This window comes from Agelaius tricolor, unplaced genomic scaffold (assembly GCF_023055355.1).
Source record: "Agelaius tricolor isolate 1412-34295 unplaced genomic scaffold, bAgeTri1.0.p SCAF_9, whole genome shotgun sequence".
NCBI lineage: Eukaryota > Metazoa > Chordata > Aves > Passeriformes > Icteridae > Agelaius > Agelaius tricolor.
The window spans coordinates 23,082,247-23,106,035 of NW_027269269.1; the positions used below are offsets into that span (position 1 = coordinate 23,082,247).

Here is a 23,789-nt window from a genome sequence, read left to right on the forward strand (position 1 = left end):
GTCTGTAATTTTTAGATGTAACGAAACTTAATTCTTCTGGAAAGCTGTAAGTTTATCAATTAAAGCAGTTTTGGTGTTTGCAAAAGAGCAGGGAAAAGAAAAATATTAATGTGCTTGTCTTTCCTTCAGGAATTAAACAATTTTGATTAGCATTTAGTTTCATCTGGGTTAGTCCTAATGTTTTTTCCTAAGTAATTGGATATATCCTGCTATTGGTAATGGAATAGTCTGTGAAATTCATTCACTTTCCCATTCAGTAGAGAGACTTAGCAGGATAAGAGCACATAGGTTGTGCTAACCATTTGAAAAGAACATACATTATTAACAATTTATTCAATTTATTTCTACAAATTACTTCAATACCACACAGTGTTTACTCTCTAAATCATGTGGTAATATTATTTCATTATTTGCTCTGGTGCTGATGTAATGGAGTGCTCTCACTGTTTTGTAGCTGAAGAGATAAAAAAACTCCGGAAACAGTTGGATGAACTGCAAAAGGAAAACGGGAGATACATCGAGCTACTGAAAGCAAATGATATTTGCTTATACGATGACCCTACAATCCACTGGAAAGGAAACCTCAAAAATGCCAAGGTCTCAGTTGTTATTCCCAGTGATCAGGTTCAAAAGAACATCATTGTTTATTCAAATGGGACTCAGCCCAATGGAAATAACCAGGGAGCATCTGTGCAGGGAATAACGTTTAATGTCGGTCATAATTTACAAAAGCAAACGGCCAACGTTGTGCCAGTTCAGAGAACTTGCAACCTAGTGACTCCTGTGACAATTGCTGGTATTTATCCCACAGAAAATAAACCATGGTCACAACCTACAGTTTCTCCACTGGCGTCTGCTCAGACAGCTCCAGCAGGGAATGTTCTTGAGCTCTCCACGCAGGAGAACGAGCGAGGTGTGCCCAGTGCTGCTCCTGCCAGCTCACAGGGCACACCTCGGCCTGCAGCAGAGCAGGAGCTACAGTGTTCTTCAAATAATGCACCACAGAATGAGCAAAATCCCCCCAGAAGTAAAAGTGATGAGGAGGCCACTAAATCATCAAAGAAAACGCTCCCACAGGGAACCAGCCTTCCTTCCAGTGCCTCCGTGGAAGCCTCCCAAGGTCAGCAGGTGAATGCAACTTGCTCAAATACACAAAATTCCAGGAGTGACCTCCAGGAGAGCTGCACCGCTTCAACCACAGACTCAGCTTGTGTGCCACCTGTGAGACCTGCAGAGAGGTGCTCTTCTGCAAATGTCCCCAAAAGTACGGACGCGGTCAGCAGTGCTGGCACGCCGGCGACGTCTGCAGCAGAAGGAGTTAAGGCTGTGACAGCAATAAGCACTCTGGCTGCCAGTCCCCTGGAGAACTGCTGGTCTTTCTCAGGCTCTTCAGGTGTTGGCACTTCAGACTTGAAAAACATGAGTAGCCTTACCCGGATGCCTTCAGCTGGGAACACACAGACCACGTGGACGACCCTGCAGCTGGCAGGAAACACGGTTCAGCCGCTGAGCCAGACGCCATCCGGGATCATGACTGCGCTCCTCAACGAGCCAGTCAATGCTGCCAGCACTGTGTCTTCTGCCCACAGCAGGCCTTTGACTACAAGCATCAGTTTGCATGCTTCTCTGCCTGGGGATGGCCAGGCAGCTGAACAGATTGTAGTTACCTTGCCCTCATGCCCACCCGTACCTATACAGCCTTTAATCAGCCAGCCACAGGTTAAAGCTCAGGCTGCAGGAAATATCCTTCCATTAAACTCAGCTATGCAGGTGATTCAGATGGCTCAGCCAGTTGCCTCAGCTGTGACAGGAGCACCAGCTAACCAGAATGTCATCATTCTCCAGCCTCCAAACCCTGCTCCGTGCCCGCCCATTGTGAGAGCAGAAGTTCCCAGCCAAAATGTTAGTCAGCAAATTGTAATTATACAAGCTGCAAATCAGAATCCTCTTCCCCTCCTCTCTGCTCAGCCTTCTGCTTCTGTAAGAGTTCCCGTGAATGGGCCGACTGCAGTCGCCAACTCCAGTGGCACCATGCAAAATGCCTCTCTTCCACAGACTTTTGGAGGGAAACACCTTGTCCATATACTACCAAGGCCATCTTCTTTGCCATCTTCTAGCTCTACACAGACATTTTCAGTGACAATGTCCAACCAACAGCACCCTCAGACTATCTCATTAAATGGGCAGCTTTTTGCATTGCAGCCTGTGATGTCTTCATCTGGAGCTTCAAACCAAGCCCCTATGCAAATTATTCAGCCCACCACCAGCGAAGATCCAAATACCAATGTTGCCCTCAACACATTTGGTGCTTTAGCTAACCTCAATCAAAGCATATCGCAAATGGCTGGACAGAGCTGCTTGCACTTGTCTCTCAGCCACCCCACCAATCCTGCAACTGTCAATAACCAGATTGCCACAGTCAACTGTGTGTCATTGCCAACTTCTGTGGCATCTTCAGTGCCTGCAGAGGTTTCAGTATTAACCAGCGTATCTAATTCCATAAATGCTTCCCCGCAAAAAGCGGCTGCTGGCTTGCCATCCAGTGCAAAAACAAAAAGGACAAACAAAAAGCCAAGCACAAAGAAACACCTAACAGTCAATAATAAAGTGTCTTGCCCAGCAGTTCCTTGCAAAGATGCAGGGAAGGTGGACTGTGCTCCTGTGGAAACGGTGGCAAAGCCCTCAAGTGGCAAAGGGCCGGCAGAAAGCGCCCCAGCAGCATCACAGGCTGTAACGACAGCGCAGGCGGGCAGCGCAGCTGCAGCGAGCAGCATCAGCATCTCTGACTCTCCTTCCAAAGAGGCTGCAAGCTCTGAACAGGCAGTGAAAACCCCCTCTGCCCCAGAGCCAAGCTCAGCAGAGGTGCCTGCTTCCTCACCACTGGAGTCTGTAGTGTCAGAGCAGCTGCTGCTCGCTCCCCCGCCGGCCAAAGATGCTGCTCCTCGCCAGCAGGCCCAGGGATCTCAGAGCCACCCACCACCTGCCTCTGTCCCATCAGAGTCCCCCAAACCCTGCGAACCCCCCAACACCTTAACACCGTCTGGTAAAGAAGCACAGGTTACACACTTGCAGGTTGCAAATGGGACTTCAGCAGCACAGAGCAACACAGCAGGTCATACTTCCAAGGCAGGAATGATTTCGGAGTCCTGCAACGTTGCGCAGGATTCCTCAGTGGTAATGCAAGATGCGGACTTGTTAGAAGGACAGGGTCTAACCAAAATGCTGTCTGATCTCACAAAAGAAAGAACAGGTGTGGGAAAAACCTCTTCATTTACTGTTCAGGGGGAGCATTCTGATTTTCCTATGGAAAACTCCAAATCAGCAGAATCAAATGTTGATTTGCCTGAGAAGCAGGAACTCTTGCTGATGAACACGGAAAGTGATGCTCTCTCACAGCCTCACTCCTGCATCTCTGATCAGGAAGTAGTCAGTGCTTCCCTTATTACTAGCAGGCAGGCAGATTCCCCCATGTCAACCAGCTCTGGCAGCAGTCGGGGCTTCTCAGTTGCATCTATGTTGCCAGATACTACCAGAGAAGATGTCACCAGCAGCACCTCTACCAGTACCTGTAACAGCTGCACATTTTCAGAACAGACCGACATTGTAGCTCTTGCAGCGAGAGCTATTTTTGACCAGGAAAGCCTTGAGAAAGGTGGAGGGGGAATACAGGTTAACACGAGGGATGTCATCTCTAAGTCTGAGGTTGCACCTTTGGAGAGAGAGCAACAACCTTTTAAACCTCAGTCAGTGAAAGAAAACAACACAGGCCCACTGGAAGCGGCACCAAACAAATTCAGTGCTCATGAAACAGGACAGACAAATGTTGACAGGCAGGTTGAGAAGCCAAGCTGCTCTGTAGGAGGTGTGGAAACATCAAACACTCCTTTGCAGATTTCCACTTCCCAGACACCCAGCATAACCAGTCTAAGTGTGAATAATCTGATACACCAGAGCCGCATTGTCCATCCCTTGGTGAGTTGCTCGGGTTTATCCCAGTCTTCAGAGCCTGCAAGCGTCCCTGCAACTGTGAGCCTCTCCCTTCCATCTAGCACATACATCAATCCGTCTCCAGGACCAGCTCTGATGAGTGAATATGCTCAGGAACAGCTGAATGCTATCAGGGCAAGCAGCATGCAGGCTCCCCAGCTGCAGGAATCCCACTTAAAGCAGCAAAACCATGAAGGTCGCAAAGACTCTGCCAAGAGGGCTGTTCAGGATGACCTGCTGCTCTCTACAGCCAAGAGGCAAAAGCAGTGCCAGACAGCACCCATAAGGCTGGAGGGGATGGCGCTGATGAACCGGACCCCAGAGGGTATTGCTGATCAAACACAGATGCTGGTTAGTCAGATTCCTCCTAATTCATCCAACTCAGTGGCTCCAGTGAGCAATCAAGGGCACGCTGATGGCCTCAGTAGGTTATTCCCACCCAACAGCAATTTTGTAACGCCGGCTTTGAGACAAACTGAAGTTCAGTGCGGTTCTCAGCCACCGCTCTCAGAGCAGCCAGGCCAGGCAGGGCAGCACTTGCAGCCCATCCAACATGTCCCTGCCCAAGGCATCTCTCACCTTCACAGCAATCACCCCTACTTGAAGCAGCAGCAGGCTGGGCAGTTAAGAGAGAGGCACCACTTGTACCAGCTGCAGCACCACGTCACTCACGGGGAAAACTCAGTCCACTCTCAGCCCCACGGCGTCCACCAGCAGCGGACAATACAGCAGGAGGTGCAGATGCAAAAGAAACGGAATCTCATCCAGGGAACACAAGCCACACAGCTTTCTCTACAGCAGAAACACCACGGAAGCGATCAAACACGGCAGAAGGGTGGTCAGCCCCATCCTCACCACCAACAAATGCAGCAGCAGATGCAGCAGCACTTTGGAGCGTCCCAGCCTGAAAAGAACTGTGAAAATCCTGCAACAAGCAGAAACCACCATAACCACCCTCAGAGCCATATCAATCAGGATATTTTGCATCAACAGCAACAGGATGTTGGCAGCAGACAGCAAGGTTCCGCTTCAGAACACGTATCAGGGCACAATCAGATGCAAAGACTTATGACCTCAAGGGGCTTAGAGCAGCAAATGGTGTCCCAGGCCAGTATCGTTTCCAGACCATCAGATATGACATGCACCCCTCACAGGCAGGAAAGAAACAGAGTTTCCAGCTACTCTGCTGAGGCTCTCATTGGGAAGACGCCTTCTAATTCCGAGCAGAGAATAGGAATATCTCTTCAAGGCCCTAGGGTTTCTGACCAGCTTGAAATGAGAAGCTATCTTGATGTTTCTAGAAGCAAAGGGTTGGCAATTCACAATATGCAGGGCCGCTTGTCAGTTGATCACGCAGTTGGCTCGGATGTGCAGCGTCTTTCTGACTGCCAGACCTTTAAGCCCTCTGCACCCAATCAACAACCAACGGGCAATTTCGACGTACAGGCTTCAAGAAACAGTGAAATTGGCAATTCTGTGTCCTCCCTCCGGGGCATGCAGTCACAAGCGTTCCGAATCGGTCAGAATGCTGCGCCGTCCATAGAGAGGCAGAAGAGACTGCCCTACCAGCCAGTGCAGGGTATTCCAACGGGGAATACCCTGCCATCGAGGGAAAATGAAAACACGTGCCACCAAAGTTTCATGCAGAGTTTGCTCGCCCCTCACCTTGGAGATCAAGTCAGTGGAAGCCAAAGATCAATCCCAGAACATCAAAGGAACACGCAGTGCGGTGCCTCCTCCACAATCGAGTACAACTGTCCCCCAGCACGGGAGAGTGTCCACATCCGAAGGGATGGTGATGGCCAGAGCAGGGAAAGCTGTGACATGTCCATTGGGGCAATTAACACAAGGAACAGTTCATTGACTATTCCCTTTTCAAGTTCTTCTTCCTCAGGGGACATTCAGGGCCGCAATACAAGCCCGAACATCTCTGTGCAGAAGTCCAACCCCATGAGGATGACAGACAGTCATGGAACTAAGAACCACATGAATACACCCGTGTCCAGCAATATGCATGGCGTTGTGAGGCCAGCTCACCCTCACCCTGCAGTTTCTCATGGAAACGGCGAGCAAGGGCAGCCTTCTGTTCGTCAGCCAAATTCTTCGGTCACTCAGCGCTCCAGGCATCCTCTGCAAGACAACGGGGGTTCCAAAATACGTCAGCCCGAAAGGAATCGATCCGGAAATCAGAGACATGGAAATGTCTTTGACCCGAGTCTTCCCCATCTTCCTCTGTCCACCAGTGGCAGCATGATCCTCGGGCGCCAACAGTCCACGATAGAAAAAAGGGGAAGCATTGTCCGATTTATGTCTGACGGCCCTCAAGTGTCCAACGATAACACGGCCCCTGACCAACATACGCTCTCCCAGAATTTTGGATTCCCTTTTATTCCAGAGGGTGGCATGAATCCACCAATAAATGCTAACGCTTCTTTCATCCCACCAGTCACCCAGCCTAGTGCCACTCGGACACCAGCTCTAATCCCAGTTGATCCTCAGAACACACTGCCGTCCTTCTATCCACCCTACTCTCCTGCCCACCCCACCCTCTCCAATGACATTTCCATCCCTTACTTTCCCAATCAAATGTTTCCGAACCCAAGCACGGAGAAGCCGAGCAGTGGAGGTTTAAACAATCGATTTGGATCCATTTTGTCTCCTCCCAGGCCTGTTGGTTTTGCTCAGCCAAGTTTTCCTTTGCTTCCAGATATGCCACCAATGCACATGACCAACACATCGCACTTATCCAATTTTAACTTGACTTCTTTGTTTCCAGAAATAGCCACAGCTCTTCCTCCGGATGGCTCAGCGATGTCACCTTTGCTTTCCATTGCAAACACATCTGTTTCAGATTCTTCCAAGCAGCCCTCAAACCGCCCTGCCCACAATATAAGCCATATTTTAGGTCATGACTGCAGCTCAGCTGTATGAAAACTGGCAGACTGACTTCTGGTCTGATTTGTTGTTTATATATTTAAGAAGAAGGAAGCGGATCTTGGTGTGACCCCTGGAGAGACCATTCATAGCATCACTGTTTATTTGCCTCAATGTATGTGTGTGGTACTTTCCATATTGCATTGTGTTTCCACCCACCTTACTGACTCTAAAGCACCAGTGCCTATAGCAATGCTTACTTACTAGGAAACGGTAAGGATGCAGCATTGAGAGCTGTGCAAATACTGGTTGTTGATTTTCCAACAATCAGGTTTGATGTCTGGTTGTCCCAAGGTAAGGGCCACCCTCAGTAATACATGGAGTGAGAGCATCCATATGGGAGATAGGAAACAAGTGCTACAGGTGTCAGTTTGTTACTGATGTGTTTACCTGAAACTGCAGAGGAGCTTGGAATGGTTTGGGTTTCTCTTTTTCCTTTGTAAAATATCTTCAGGAGCTTCAACACAAGTCAAGTCTGTGTTAACCCAGTGCTAATTGGAAAAGGCATTTGTTGTGCAGCTTTTGTCTGTCTCAAGCTTGTCACGTACACTTAACTTAAGGCTGACTTTACTTGGTGAAAATTACTGTGTGCTCCTATGGTCAGCAATTAAAAATACTGTTTTAGAAAATTTAGATTTCTTTAACCCATGAATTTCTGTTTCTAAGAATCTTGTTTAGATCTGTTTCAGCAGTGGCTTCAGTTGCTGCTGAACTCAGTCAGTGTTTCAGTGTAGCTCACACTCCTGGTGCAGTCAGCAGAGACAGCAGCCGTGTTTGTTGCCAACTTGTTGCTGCAAGTTACCTCAGGGTGGGTTTTGTACCTTGTTTAGCACCTTCTTAATGTCTTTTTCTTTTCCCTCTCTACTTTTCTTTGGCCCATGCTCCAACACCAGCTTTCTGCTTTCTGTGAGTGACAGCCCTTTGTTGTAGCAGGCAGCACATGGGAGGAGGACTGAGCCTGTCACATCCCACAAAATGAGTGGAGATTCCTGGGGGCACAGTTTTTACTTGATATTGCTGATAGGATTGAGCCTGAGTTAATATCAGTACTCTGCACTTGAATGCACCTTTTATCTAACCCTGTGTGATTGTGGCTGAAGGAGGAACATGGGTGTGTTGAGAGTAAAACACACAGGAAGACATTGGGATTTGAGGGAGGGTGATGTGTTTGTAGATGCATGAGAGATGGAGTCAAGGTGTGTGCTGGCTGAGTCTCCAGTACTTTCACAAATTTTGGTCCTAATTCTTTTAAAGGAAAGGGAAGAATTAGGTAAATTTTATTTATTTAATGTCTCTGCAGTGTGCTTTTTCTTCTAACAGGGCAGAAATACTTGTCTTTTATGTGTTTGGAAGTACCATTCTGAGTTTGATTCTTCAAAGAACATAGTAACTTCAGGTTCCCTGGCATGTGGTCATCCTCTGCTTGCGTATTGCTCACCAGTGCATCATCTTGTAGCTCCTGGGACCTGACAAAACTCCTGGTGAGGGCATGGGCAGGAGCAGACTCCCTGGGATTTTTTGTTTTGTTTTGTTTTGTTTCTTTTTCTTTGAAAGGTGGAAAGGAAGATATTCCTCCATGTCAAAGAACAGGACACACAAAGAGGGACCTAGAACAGTTCTCCACAGCTTGACTGCCCAGACTTTGGTTTTGCTAAGCCCTTTTACACTGATCCAGGAAAGTAAGGAGGCTTTAACATGAAAAATAATTGGGCTGTGTCTGTAGCCTGTCCTGACAACATCTCAGCTCTTGTAACCTGCAATCTGCTGTTTTCCTGCAAGGTGAAGTAAAAGAGTTCTGATCCTGGTTAGGAATCACAGAATCACAGAATGAACTAGGTTGGGAAAAAACTTTGAGATCATCAAGCCCAACCTATGACCTAACCTAACACCTCCTCATCAACTAAACCATGGCACCAAGTGCCACCTCCAGTCTTTTTTAAACATGTCCAGGGATGGTGACTCCACCACCTCCAGGGCAGACAATTCCATTGCCCCATCAATTTTTCAGTGAATAATTTTTTTCTGATGTCTAACCTGAACTTCCCCTGGCACAGTTTAAGAGTGTGTCCTCTCATTCTGTCAGTTGCTGCCTGGAGAAAGAGACCAGCCCTCACCTGGCTGCACCCACCTTTCAGGAAGCTGTAGAGAGTGATGAGGTCACCCCTGAGTCTCCTTTTCTCCAGGCTCAACACCCACAGCTCCCTCAGTCATTCCTTACAGGGCGTGTGTTCCAAGCCCCTCACCAGCCTTGTTGCCCTCCTCTGGACACACTCAGGTGTCTCAATGTCCTTCCCAAACCGAGGGGCCAGAACTGGGCACAGCACTCAAGGTGTGGCCTCACCAGTGCCAAGTCCAGGGGAAGGATGACCTCCCTGCTCCTGCTGGCCACATTATCCCTGATACAGGCCAGGAGCCATTGGCCTTCTTGGCCACCTGGGCACACTGCTGGCTCATGTTCAGTCAGTTCTTGACCAGTACCCCCAGGTCCCTTTCTGCCTGGAATCATGATTTGATTCAGTTGGAACTTATTTTAAGACACTAAATCTAAGTGGTGCATCAGTTCTCTGTTTCTTATAAGTAATTGAGTATTTCAGTTCATAGCAAGGCAGTTTCTCTCTGCCACAGTGCAGTCCCCAGGTGGCAGCCACTGGCCTGTGCAGGGGTTAGGAATGAGTCAGTTCTCAGCCTCAAACCAGCCCAGCCAGCTGCAGGTCTGGGTGTGCCCTGGTGAGACTCTTGACCCAAGGGGTGTCTGTGGTGCAGGAAGTCTCAAAGGGTCTGCCTCAGAGGTGAGGTGAGCTCTAACAGTGGCTGTTCCATGGGTTCTGGAGGGTAGGGATGGGGATTGGAGCAGCAGCCACTCTGTGGTCACGCACACTTGTCTGGTCTTTGAGGAGGGAAACAAACGTGCCCATTCTGGCTCTCTTTAAATGGAATTGTGTGTGCAGCAATGGGTTTGGCTTTCAAGACAAACTAGAGAAAAATTAAGCCCTGGCTTCTAGGACTTTATATAAAGATTCTAATCCTGCTCATCATTCCAGACATTCACAGAAAACCATATTTGTTTCCTCTGCTGGGAAAACTACCCTACTTTATCATGTCTATTAAAACTGGAGAGAGCTTATAAACTTAATCCTGTTGTAATGCTTGAATGTCCACAGATCCGCTTGGCCAGACAGGATTCATCCCAGAGTACTAAAGGAGAAAGCAGGACATACAGCAGGACCCCACTTGATCATCTACAGAAAGGGCATGAGGGAAGAACACAGGCAACTACAGACTCTTATGAGTCTGGGCTCCTGGAAAAATTGTGAATATTATCCTGGGTACTGTTGAAAGGAGTTTTAAGGAATAATGCAGCCATCAGGCACAGGCAACCTGAGTTCACAAAGTTAAAGTCCTGTCTAGCTAATTTGACACTTTTCTGTGATAAGGTCACCCACCTAGTGGGTGAAAGGAAGGCAGTGGATGTAATTTTTCTGCATTTAGTAATGCTATGGATACTGTCCCTCACAGCATGCATCTGGACAAGCTGTTCAGCTCTGGGACTGCCAGGTTCATGGTGTGCTGGGTGAAGAGCTGGCTGAAGGGTAGAGCTCCAAGGTCTTAGAGTGAACGGGGCTATGTCTGGCTGGCACCTGGTCACCAGCAGTGCTGCCTGGGGCTCAGTTCCAGGGCCAGTTCTATCCAATGTATTTATCACTGATCTGGATACAGGAGCTGAACACACCATTGGCAAGTTTGCTGATGATACCAAACTTGGATATGGCTGATGGCAGATGCTTTGGATAGGGATCTGGATAGACAGTGAACCTCCTTGCTTTCTGCAGCTCCTTGACAGGGGAAGTGCAGAGGGAGGTGCTGATCTCTTCTCCCTGGGATCCACTGATAAAACACATGGAAATGGCTCAAAGGGGCACTAAGGGAAGTTCAGACTGGACATTGGGAAGCATTTCTTTACCAGGAGGGTGGTCAGACACTGGAACAGGCTTGCTGGAAAGATGGTTGAGGCCTCAAGCATGTTTAAGAGGCATTTGGACAACATGCTCAGTCCTGAAGTGGATGGAGGCCCTCCAGGCAGTTGGAGTGGATGATCACTATAGGTTCCTTTCAACTAAAATATCTATTTTCTTATTCCTCATATTTACTGCTGTTGTCTCAAGGTTAATGCAGTCCTGAGTATTCATGATAGAATATGTCAGCTGTGATTTTATTTGGTTTTTTTTTCATGCTGCACATTATTTTCTGAAGAGGAACTGTCAGTAAACTTTGTAAACTTTCTGTTTACAAAGACAACTTAAAGCAGCTCCTCCTTGCTCACAGGATGCCTGCAGTGCAGGGAATCACAGCACAGTCATTTCAGCCATACAAAGACTGTTGGGGTTTTGCAGGAACTGCACAATTTTGCAGTGAGTGGCTAAGAAGTACTTACTGTGTGACCCTTGGTCTTCTCTGGAGGATTGTATTTTGTGACAGGGCACTTTGTCGTCCTCCTCAGGCCTTTTTCTGAAACCTGACGAGACCAGGATGGAGAAATTCATTTCATTCCCCTCCCTGAACATAGGAATTTCTGTTGAAGTTCTGTGTGAGTCTCTTTTCATTCTGTAAGTGACACTAAAAGGTCCTGTGGCATCAGTGTGGGATCAGGAGACTGTGACAAGAAAGGCAGGCAGACCTGTCTGTGAGGGCCTCATATCAACACATTCATCCCAATTCTGATATTTACACTGCTGACTGGCCTCTAGATAACTTTAATTAAAGAAAAATTTGATCTATTTTGTAGCCTTTTGGTGTAATTGACTGACCAAGATGGGCTTTGAATGTTGAATCTGGCCTGGTCCTCTGGGTTGAGAGCAGCTTGTGGGTTTCAACTTCTCTCATGTTCATGCTCTTTTGTCTTTAGGAGGGACAGTGGGGGGACTGGATTTTTCACATCAAAATAGAGGGAATTAGATATTAAATTTCTGTTAGTTTTTAATTATTAAATTGTTTGGTGTTTTCCTTGTCACTGTAAACAAATCCCACCTGCCACTCCACATCCACCACGCTTCTTGACTCAGTTCTGTAGGTCAGTTTGTGGCACTGACAGGTTGGTGTCTCAGTCCTTGCCCAGGGCCTCAGGCTCTGCTCTCAGGAAGAGGAGCAAATGCAACATCTTCTCTTATCAGTCCTTCTTTTCTTCAGTTTTCCTTTCCACTCCCACTGAACTTGTGCTTAGCTGCCAGGTTGATAAGGCTCACCTTACCCTGATCTGTGCTTGGAGAGGGCAGTTTGAAAAAGGAGCTTCTGCAGATGGAATGATTCTGGTTTACTTGTTATGAAAACCATTTGACAAGCAAACACATTTTCTTCAGCAAGCATCAATGACATCAATTTTCTTTTTCTCCTGAGGACTACCCAGCAATTAATGGTTCCTTTGTTTTTCAAGATATACTTGGAAGAGATTTTGTGAGTTTAACTGCGATTTGTTAGCCTGAGAATAGCATTTTCTCTTCCATAGTACTTTTTTCAAGGTTACTTACACAGGATTTGTTTTGGCTTTGAAGGAAGGAAAAATACCCAGTACTGCTTAATTTAGAAAAATCAGCAGTGGAAGGGAAAGGCTGGGCAGCCACTCTGGGGTGGGAGTGCCTCAGCTGCCAGGCATTGTGTGGCTGTGCATTTCAGCTTGGCCTACATGACTTCAACAAACAATGGTAAATAATACTGGGCTGGATTGCATGTATGTCCATATTAATCCCTTAAACAGCCTAGGAGAGTAAGAGCAGAGATAGACTAATTTGAAAGCAGGCAATAAAATAGTAATGTGTTAATATTTATATACCTTTTTCTTGAGAGAAAGGACCTCATTTAGGAACAGTTAAAGAAAGAGAGAACTGGAGTGATTTGAACTGGGGGCTGGAATGGGTTTTCCAGCTCAGACTTCCAGCTTGTCACTGTGCTGCTGCCCAGGTGGAAGAGCACCTCTCTGAAAAAAAGTAAAAGTAGGTGCTAGTCCTGAGCCTCCAGAACTTTGCACAGATTTCCTACTGCACTTTAAAGCTGTGCTGCTGCTGTGGTTGGTGTCTGTAGTGCTGCTGCAGGAAACAAGTCATGTGGCAAGGCAACTTGCAGAGGCCATGGCTGGAGAAGAGGGGCAATTTCATTATTTCTGGTCTCCTGTTGTCTTTTCACCTTTTCTGAGGTACTTGTGCAGTCCTGGCTCAAGGGCTTAGTCAGACTCCCACTGTTCCTGGATGCTGAGTGTGCCAAGAGCTGTCATCTCTTGCTGTTCCCCAGTAAGTTTCATGCTCATCACTTTATAATGATCCAACTTCCCCAGGCAAGACAGAGTAGCATTGGCTCTGTTTGTGCCACATCAGTCATATTTGTTTTGTTTTCTGATACAGTGCTATAAGGAGATCCATTCTTTGCTGTCACCTGGCCTGTTACCACCTCCTGCTGTTCCCTTCTCCCTCTGCCATCACCCAGCATGGGTAGCAGACACAGGTTTGTGTGAGGGTGTTTGCAATTTCCTACTGCCTCTGCAATCCATCAATTGGAAACCTCAGAGCACAAGGCTTTATTCCCACTGAGAGAAGATTCCTCTTTGAACTGGTGAAAGATCTAGCAGAAGTTTTTGAACCTGACAGTACAAATTCAAGCCTGGCTCAGTTACACCAACAACGTTCATTATTTGCTGATACTAGTTTTTCTGAGATAACTTTTTATTTAAAAAGTGCTTTTGTTTCTGCCTCACCAGAACTATCTTTATGAGAAGGTTTTCAAGTTTGCAATATGTGCTGCTGTTCTGGCAATCACAAGTGTGAAACAATAGAGCTCATGGGGGGTTGGACCCTGTTCCTGCCTGCTCACTGTGAGAAGGGAAGCAAGTATGGATTTTGCCACAGGAGATTAATCAAAGATGCTGTTGCCCTCCACAATGTAAATTATTTATATTCAGTCCAGAGTATTCTGCTGTGCTTCTGTTTTATACAGCTGTAAGTGACTTGGATACAGTCCCAGTGGAAAGTCCTTACTATTTTGTAATGGAAAATAGGAACTCTGCAGTAGAAATCTATAATGAATGAACAGGAACATCATCTTCCAATTGTAAATAAGATCTTGCTCTGTTTATTTTGACATCTTTTTACAAATGTGTTGCATTCAGGTGTAAATATCCCAAACCATGATCTTGTTCAGAGTTCTGAGATTTCTATTGTTAAATGTAATACTTTGTTTAATAGTTGTAATAATTATTTGTATAGATACGAACATGATAGTATTTTATTAAAAAAAGAGAAAATCACTCTGAATATTGTGTTCTTTCTTTCCCCATATAAAGCTATGCCATTCACTCTAAAGAAGAGGTAAAAATAAAAGCTTGGCTTTGAGACTGGGAATTTACAGTCAGAGTTTTCCACTGATGTACATTCTCTGCATACACCAGAGTAATGCACCCTATTAGCTGGAGATATAAAACTACCTAATTCAGAATAAATAAATACTGATTGTGTAGTATCTAAAAAATACATGGCAGGTGCTGTCCCTGCCCCAGTGACATTGATCACTGTTGAGATACAACTTCATTTTATAAAATGCTTCTCATCACAGGCCCCTTGCATTGCTTTGAAAGTGGTCTAAGACAGTTGTTCTGTCACAGTTTAAAGCTAAAGGATGCAGTTTGGATGAGAGCAGTACCTAGACCCTGCAAGGTAAGTAAAGGCTTTTTTGGGAGATTGCACAATCCTGAAGTTGACTGAATTCCTAGGAAACAATTCTTTTCAGGGGCTCCAGAAAACCTGGCTTGTAAACCTCAAAATTCTTGCAGGTGTGGAAGTTGCCTTTAGGGAAGGTCTTAGTTTTAAAAAGGTTGAAGTTTAATAGTAAGAGAGAGGGGCTTTTGTTCCTTCAGTGACAACCAGGTTCAGTCATAGAGGGGAAGGGAAACAGGACAAGAGGGAGCTGCCTTTCCTTTTTCATGCTCAGTGCATTCCCCCTGCCTGGGCTGCTCTTGTGCCACTCCAGAGGCTCGAGGGGGAGCTGTAACAGCTCACACGACCCTGGTGCTTTTCCTAACCTGTGAGGGGATGTCAGTATTGTACAGAAGCTGTTTCCTTCTCCTTTCACTTGCACTGGGCTGAACAACTTTACCTACATTTCCTGAGAAAACAGGGAGTATATGGAATGTAAGGAAGAAGTTTTTTACAAGGAGAGTGGTAAAATATGAGAACAGATTGTCCAGAGAGGTGGTGGATGCACCATCTTTAGAAAGGCCTGGTTGGATGGGTGTTTGAGCAACTTGTTCTAAGTGGGAGGTGTCCCTGCCCATGGCAGCGTTATTTCCCTTTCAGGACTTGTGACTTGCATGGGCACAGCTTGGGATAAGCAGAGGGAAGCAGGGACTCCACTACCAGCCCATGGGCAGCAAAAAGGCCTCCTCACCTCCCAACACCCAATTCCACGGTGCTGCTCTGCTTTTGCCCCTACACGTCTGTCTCCCTCTGTGAGCAGAGCAAGGTGAGGAAAGCACAGCATCACCCCTGCAAATGAGGGAATGAGCCACCAAGCTGCTCCTCCTGCCCAAGGGCAGGGCCCAAGGACAGCAGCAGCCAAGAAAAGCTGCATTTCTGGGGCAGGGGCTGCAGAGCCAAGCGTGCCTAGGACAGCAGGGAGCACAGAGTGCCCAAGTGCCCAGCCAGGCCCCCCAGCAGCCACAGCCATGGAGGGCTCAGGGGCCACCAGGTGGGACAGCTGAAGCACCAACAGAGCCCAGCAGGCAGGGCAAAGCTAAGAGGAAATGTTAAAAATTGACACAGCAAGCTGGAAGCACAGAAGCAGCAGGGAGATGATTCCAACCCTTCCTGCCATCTCTCAGGTTTGAGGTGCCTTTCCTTGTATTTAATTCAATCCTGTCATGGTTTTCTGTTTGTTCTGTGCTGTTCCCCAGCCTCCCTCTCCCTCCCTGCTACCACCTCACCATTCCATGCTGTGCTCATCTCTGCTCAGCACAGCGAGCCCATATGTTGTTCTACCTCCTACATTGAGCCTTCCAACTGCTGCTCAACATTATTTTTTCCTCACATTTCAACTTAGAGAAGATAACCAGCTTCCTGTCTAGAAACAAATACAAGCCTGAAACATGGTCTGAGACCACAGATTATGAAAACACAGGGAGAAAGTATATTTTATGTGTCCCCAGAACTGGACAAATTTGGGAGCACAGAGGTCCTCCTTCAGTCTGGCACAGCTACCCCAACACCCTCAGAGCAGCACAGCTCTGCTTGGGAAGATAAAGGCTGGCAGCCTCTTGTGTCATTCCTCCTCCAGCCCTCTCCTCACCCTGCCCAAGGGACTACAGTGACAAACAAGAGTGTCTGTTCTTTATGTAGCCTTACAAAGGCAATTTGGTTAAGAGAACAAGCAGGTCATCCACACCTATGGCTCCAGAAACATCTGTGACAGTCCCAAGGGTGACACCACTGGGCACCCCTCTGCCCTGACTGCTGTCTCTGCTGCTGCTGAGAGCAGGAGCAAGAAGAATTCAGATCAACCTGCAGAGCAGGGAAGCAGGAACATCCATTTTATTGACCATCTCAACAAACTCCAACGTAGGAAAAAATAAAAACTAGCTGGTGCAAAACTCTTCAAGGAGATACAGACTCTTGGAGTAAAACATCACCAGAGTCACCTGCTTTAGTAAGCAGAAGTGGAATGAAACCTTTGCATCACTGGCTACATGCACATACACCAAAGTAAAAATGCTCAGGGAGACAAGAATAAGGACAGCAGGCCTCAAAGAACACTTTTTAATTGCAAATTAGCAAAACAGGTCCCATTTTAGATGCAAGGCCTGAAATAATTAACACCTTCTTGTTTTTTAAATAACTAAGAAACTGGAAAGAATGCAGAAGCCATTAAAAAACTCATTTCCGATTTGGACAAGTTGGAGAAGAAAATTTGGTCCACATCTTTAGCTAAAGAGCTCAACACCAATTGCCCCAAAATCTCCTTCATCCTCCCAGCCCGTAAGAGAACCGACTTTGCCAAGGCTGTCCAAGGCAAGCTCATGAGAGGAGAGATTCTGAGCTGCTGGCAAGCCTCCCTGTCCCACCCTGTCCTTTGGCCAGGCACCAGCAGGAGCCAAGGGCTGCCACACAAGGCTGTGGCTTTGCCGTGCGCTCTCCGGCAGGCTCGCTCGAGGAGAGCACTCGTGGTGCCCTGACAGGGAGCACAGCACTGCCAAGTGCCAGCAGGAGCTGCCAGAGGAGTGGCTGCTCAACAGGAGTGACAGAGAGGCTGCAAGAGAGCAAGGCAGGAGGCTCTGAGCCTGGCAGAGCCCTCACGGGCAGCTCTAGTTCACCACCTCCGACCGACGCTGCAGCCCCGGTACCGTGGCTCCCCACCAGCTACAGAAGGAGTCTCTCCAACAAAAAGAGGAAAAAAGAAAACACAGTCCCCCCACTGCCACCTCAGTTTGGAGTCCTTTTCTCCCTTGGCTGCTGCAGTACAGGAACCAAATGCTCCCCCTGTGCTGCTGAAGGGACCCCTGAGGGCAGCAGACTGCAGGTGCAGACATGAGCTCCCTGTGCAGGAAGGCTGGCATGGCACTTCTCGAGCCTGCTCACCAGAGAGGAAGTGGAGCACATCAGCAGGGAGGAAGGGAAGCAAAGGTCTCTGACATGCCTCCCTCCTGTTTCCTCCCCCCTCACTGGCCCCAGCACCCACTGCACCCACAGACCAGAGGGCTGTGCACGGGCCTTGGCCTCTGGATCAAGCCTGCCCCACAGGATGTGGCAGGAAAGGAGTAACATCATCTTCCCTCCTGGTCCCACCTCACTGCCACAGCACCCCTCCATGCCTGCTGGGGATCCAGTTCCCTGCTCCCACTGGGCTGTTTGCCATGGAAACAGGCTCATTCTGCACAGACACAGTGGCCCAGAGCCTTTGGCAGAGTGGTTTGGGACACCTCTGTGCCCCTGTCCTGGGGACTCAGAACACTGGGATCTTGTCCCTGCGCACCGTATCCAGGTCATCATCCAGGGTCAGCAGGACCTGAGGAGGAAAGTGAAAGCCAGTCAGGTCTTGCTGCCCAGGGAGGTCTTCCTTTCAGATCTTCATGCCTTGCCTTTATGGGAGGTATTCACAAATCCATGAGTCACTGGCCACAGCAGCAGCCCCTCAGCTTCCCCACAACAGCTGTGTGACCCACAGCCCCAGAGGGAATTTGAGGCCAGAAGGCACTGGGAGAGAAATAAGATAAAGGAGAAAGCCTGATCCCACAGACAAGGAGCATCCCACTGTGAAGGATGTCAGGAGGTAGAGCCAAGCAGAGGAGTTGAGGCACTTCTGTGGAGCTCTGGAGCAGGCACAGCTCCATGTGGAGAAAGGGGAGCAAGGTGAAAGGAGAGGGAGAGGCCATCCAGCAGAGTGGGAGGCTCAGCAGGACTCACCAGAAAGGAGAAGAACAAGGCAGCTGCGGAGAGGAAGTGCCAGACATCGTGGTCATCAAAGAATCCCAGCAGGATGCAGGGCCGGTTCTTTTCCCGGGACTCTGCTGGAGTCTCCTAGGAGGGCAGGCAGGGGGTCAGGACCTGATATCCACCCCTACTGGGCCCTTGCTGGCCACATCAGACCCTGCAGGAATCACCCTGTCTTAACCCTCCAAGCAGGATCCAGGAAAAGTTGCTGTGCTGGCCAGAAATGTGGTACAGGCAGGCCAGAAACAACAGAATGTTATAACTGGACCTCAAAATGGATCTGGGACCACAACCCACATACAAGGGGAACCCTCTGGTCTCCACTTCTGAGGTCCTGCATAGCACAAGTTGCACAGCCTCCACCAGACCACCCTGTAACAAGCCCCTCATTTCCATGGAGATGGATATGACATCCTGTTAGAAGGCACCCAGTCAGGATTTAATGGCTCCCAGGCCACCAAGAGCCCTAACAACCCCAGCAGGTTGACCTGGTTGACTCCAGGTGGCCATCTGCTCCAGGGATGTCTTCCATGTCTTCCTGGAGGATGGAAGGATTAGGATTTTCCCAGTTAGGATTTTCCTAGTTTTCCTTCCAGATCCCCAGCTCCTCCTTTGTCCCCTAGGAAGGACCAGTCACCTCCAGATCACCTGGTTATAAACAGCCTCTACACAGCTACAATCATGTTTGGCTCAGCACAGCCTCCCATGCTCCCTTCACAAGTCTGCTACATGAGTTGAACCCTTTCAGCTCCCCATGAGCAGCCCAAGACTCTTCTCCAGAGTCATTTTTGTGCAAAACAAGCACCAGGAAGGAAAGATGATGAGGAAAAGATGGAGAGAAGAACAGTAAAAGGGAAATTTACCTCCCAGCTGCTGAGGGTCTGGAAGAAGAAGTATAGGGCAGCTGCCCACACTACTGCTGTGGCCACGATGCAGAACATGGGGATGGGCAGGAGCCTCTCAGAGCTGCGGAGCTGCAGACAGGGACACACCCTGAGTTCTGTCCAGGGCACAGAGCCATGCACAGGGCTCACACACCAGCCTGTACTACCTGCATCTGGGCTGGCTGCCCACCCCTCAAAGACACAGCCCAGCCACCCCTGAAATGGCTCCACAGCATCCCTCCCCAACACCCTGTCCCAGCCAGAGCCCCACAAAGGTCCCTCCACATCCCTCTGCAGCACCATAGGAACCCAAATTGCAGCCAGAAAAAAGGCCCATCCCTTCCCCTTTGGAGCCAGGAGCCCCAGGGACAGCTACAGCTGCTTCCCATTACCTTCATGATGATGTAGAAGGCCAGATAGAGCAGCAGGTTACAGATGAAGATTCCCAGTATGTAGGAGGCAAAGTCTCTGGGCCGATACACCAGCCCAAAGATAGCACTGAGGGAGAGGACAGAAGGGACATCAGGCAGCTTCCTTCACTGGGGACAGGGTAGATCCCCAAAGTGACAGCCACACACTGCTCTACCCCCCCACCAGGACTGCAGGACACAGCACCAGTGCCACAGCTTCCAAATTCCCTGGGGGAAATGCACTGTTTGCCTCTGCTCCCAGCCAAGGAAATTTAGCCATGGTCAGCTGCTGAAGCAACTGGAGACCCCAGAGGTGAGGCAAGGGCCCTGGATTGCTTCTAACCCATGGCCAAACACATCTCCCTCAGTAGGATCTGGCCCCAGACCTGTGCATTTGGTAGAAAGCATGTCCCTGAGAAGCAGCTTCAGTGAAAAGCAAGAGCCTGGGGCAACAATTTTAGGTCTCATCTGAGAGATGATCCTTCCCATGCAGTTACTGCTCAGCCAGGCTCTGTGACTGTGTCTGCCAGGTCTCCTGCACCTTGGCTGTGCCAGAGATCTCCCAGCTCTGTGGGAAGCACAACACAGCAGCACAGTCCCTGCACAATCTCCCTGAAACACGAGCCATGAGACACCCCCAGCTGAAATGCTCAGGGGATGCTCCATGTAGCTCTAGTGCTGCACTGCATCCCATGGATCTGCCAACCACCCTCAGAGCAGCCTGCCTGCCCAAACATGTCAGGATTATTGCACAGACACTGCTGCATCTCCCCATCACTCCAGGCCACCATGTCCCAGTACCAAATCCTGCTGCCCACATGCACAAATACAAATCACCAACACACCAGTACTTACAAGGACCAGTTCACCAGGTTCCCAACAATAAGCAGCACCATCCTGTCCTGGAGAAAAGACACTGATGATCATATAAAGTGAAAAGAATATGCAAAAAGGCCTTTGCCTCAGAAATTCAGGAGAGCATTATGTGAGGATTTGGAGTTCAGTTCCTGCAAACACACATGCACCTGACTCTGTGGGAGCTTTCATCAGATGGAAACTTCTCTGACCCTCAAAAATTTTAAGAAAGTGTTGTAAGGAGACTAAACATCTAAAAAAGGACAAGCTCAGCACTTAAGGAATCAGCCTCAGGAGGTTCTGTGAATCCTTTGACTGCTTCTACTGTTTTTCTAGCTAGATTCCTTCCCTCCCACTGTTTTACAAAAGAATTACTGCAGAGAGCAAGGACATGCTTTAAAGAGGTGGCAGGGGAAGCTTTGGACAGCATCCTGCACATATTCAGGGAGCCTTTTTTTCCTTGCCATCTCACTATTAGCTGGGGAAGCACTGTAACAACAGCAGGCAGAAGGGTTATATCTGTGGGGCATGAGCAATTATGCTTGTAGCTGCTTTCATGATGTAGCTGTTTCAGGCTGGCCAGGCTTACTTCATGCCTGAGTGGACCAGGTTTGCTTATTCAGAGATGGGAGAATAAATAAAAAATTAAGAAGGCTTATGGATAACAACTCCATGTGGCTTCAAGCCCTAATTAGCACTCTTTGCTAAGGGAGAAAGCAATCAGTGGGACACAAGGTAACAGCCACCTTTTCTTAACTTTTTGCTATCTGCCCTGAGGTGCTGCAGAAATGACAATTGCTTTTGCTTAAGCCACAGACCCAAAATAGCTGCAGCCTTCCCCAGAGAGGCTGCACTGCACAGAGCCTCTTACCTGTTCCTCTGAATGGATGATTCCTCTGGATGCTCCCAGAGAGCAAGTGCAAAGGCACATCCTGCCACACTTGTATCACCTTTGCTCTGATGTTTTACTCACCAAGGCTGAGATCAGGGGAGGCCTGGAGGCTGGGGGTAAACCACTCCAGCAGAGACCAGAGACCTACACTTAACCAGGCATTTTGGGGGAAGGAGAACAAGGGGAGCAAGGACCATCACTTTTTCAAACAGCTCCCCCTCTTTCCTCTGCACATGGCCTAAAGAAGTGAGGAACTGCAGAGAGGTGCTGGGATGAGAAGTCACCTACCATGTACATTGGTCGGCTGCACTGCTGGATACAGTCCGTGTACAGCACCATCACTGCTCGCCGAAATATGCCCATGTCTGTCAAAGGAAAGGGTAGAAAGCCAGGACAGCAGGCACACTGAGCTCTAAAATGCCTGTGAGGAAGAAGCTGACACCCACCAGCTAACAACAGAGAGCCCAAGGTGTCAGGAGATTCATGTCTTGCCCTTTGGAAGCAGTCTGTGCTGAGCAGGAGGGCATCCACCACAGGATGTAGATGGGCAGTTGGCCAGAACGGCAGGTTACAACAAAAATAAATTTAAAATCCCCCTCTACACTAGCACTGCCCTGAAGTCACACAGGCCCTGCCTGTGCATGTAAAGAGGCTGGCTTTGCAACCCCATCTCTGGAAGAGGTGTGTGTATGTCACACAGGGGGAAAAGGTCCTTCCATGGAATAAGCTGCCAAAGCAGGGAAACAGTAGAAACAAGTCCCACAGGCTTTAGAGGGTACTAGAGGGGCAGAGCACACTTGAGACACTCCTACTCTCAAAATCATTGCAGAAGCTTCACTGCAGAGCCATCAGTGGCAGCGGGGATGGACAAACATGCATGAATACACACGTTCCCCTTTAGCCACAACACAGAGCTTGAAAAGGCTCCTGCACCAAGATCTGAGCTCTCCTGTGCTGGATCCCTGCCCTCCTGCCAAGGAACAGGACTGGCAGTGCTGCTGGCAAACTGCTTTCACTTCCCAGGAGCTGACCCCAGGTGGCACACGATCCTGCCTCCCCACACTCATCCATGCAATCCCTGGCTACTACAGCTCAGCACAATCAAGTCCAACAGGGAAAAAGGAAAGCTGTGGTTACCTGAGTCAGGGTCATCTGAGGCAGATAGGGGCAGAAGAGGAAGAAGAAATAGGTTTAAGCAGAGCACAAGAGCCAGGCTCCCCAGCAGACCCTCTTCCCCCCATCCCAACACAGGGTGTACCACAGCACTAGGGAGAACTGCAGCTTCCTCAAAGCAAACAGCTCCTGCTCACTCCCACTGGGAATCAGGAGCACAAGGACTTCAGAGGCCAGGAAAGCATCAGCTGGATGAGAGGACAGGGTAGCCCAGAAGAGGGGCCACAGGACTGTGCTGCAGAGGCAGGAGAGGTGAAGACAGGAGGCACCCGGGAGGAGACGGTTCAGTCACAGCACTCACCGATCTTGAAGCGACCCATGTAGTAGATCTGGGTGCTGAGAGCCAGGGAGCCCAAAATGTGGATCAGTGAGAAAATAAGCCAGAACCACATGTCATTTTTTCCAAATACCTGAAAGCAAAAACATTTTAAAAGTAAACTGAGCCCTCTCTCAGCAGGACAATCCTTTCCTGTGCTGTATCACCATGGGACATTAAACAACCTCACTGAACACAGAAAAAAAACCCCTGGTTCTTTCAACCAGAAAACAGATCTATAAATTCAAAATGAACTCCAGAGAAGCAAGATTAGCTCAGCATCCTGGAGAGGAGACCATTCTTTCTGAATGCCCTTTTAGACAAGACTGGATGGACAGCACTGGCCCAGGGAACAGAAATACAAGGCCAAGCAAGCTGTCTCTGCTGAGCTGAATAGCAGCTCTCTGGCCAGGAGGTGGATTTTTACAAAAGAAGACAGGGAACCAACTCTTACTTTAACAACTGTACTAAAGTAGACCAAAAAGGACAGAAGTGCTCTGCAGGCAATTGCTCCTACAGTGAATTTTCATTTTATTTAAGGACTGGAAGTAACCTGCAAGCACAGGTTAATGCTACATTAAAATCCTAATTTTTCATTCATACAATAAGGAGACCAGAAACTCTGATCTGCCATCAAGCTGTGACCACTTCCCTACCCTGGGGTAGAGCACTCCTGAAATTTTCACTCTGTGTGGGCAGAGATAAAAACCCACACACCAAAAAGCAAGCAGAAAAGCCACCTGTCCATGAATGGAACAAGGGAGACATGCTGCTTTCAAGCTCCACTGAACAGCTTCAAAGCATCCCACAAAAGATAGAGCAATCCATAATAAAGTCTCAGTGTTTTGAACCTTGTCAAGATCTACCACACCTATCAAG

The 23,789-nt window shown here is 48.4% G+C and overlaps 2 protein-coding genes across 3 annotated transcripts in view; one reads left to right on the plus strand and one right to left on the minus strand.

Annotated features, from left to right (window-relative positions):
• USF3 (upstream transcription factor family member 3) overlaps positions 1-14,209 on the plus strand; it is a 35,244-nt gene extending 21,035 nt beyond the window's left edge. For both annotated transcript variants that reach the window (XM_071433241.1, XM_071433242.1), the window contains exon 6: positions 455-14,209. In XM_071433241.1, coding sequence (XP_071289342.1) covers positions 455-6,918 — 6,464 coding nt within the window. In that variant the 3' untranslated portion in view covers positions 6,919-14,209. The remainder of the gene's footprint in view (positions 1-454) is intronic.
• Positions 14,210-16,466: 2,257 nt separating this feature from the next.
• The window catches only part of SIDT1 (SID1 transmembrane family member 1), a 40,192-nt gene continuing 32,869 nt past the window's right edge, over positions 16,467-23,789 (minus strand). Inside the window, exons 19-26 of the mRNA XM_071433243.1 lie at positions 22,896-23,004; positions 22,559-22,573; positions 21,710-21,786; positions 20,530-20,576; positions 19,657-19,762; positions 19,244-19,354; positions 18,354-18,467; positions 16,467-17,955 (exon numbers count right to left, since the gene is read on the minus strand). Of these exons, the coding sequence (XP_071289344.1) occupies positions 17,893-17,955; positions 18,354-18,467; positions 19,244-19,354; positions 19,657-19,762; positions 20,530-20,576; positions 21,710-21,786; positions 22,559-22,573; positions 22,896-23,004 (642 nt within the window). The 3' untranslated portion in view covers positions 16,467-17,892. The remainder of the gene's footprint in view (positions 17,956-18,353; positions 18,468-19,243; positions 19,355-19,656; positions 19,763-20,529; positions 20,577-21,709; positions 21,787-22,558; positions 22,574-22,895; positions 23,005-23,789) is intronic.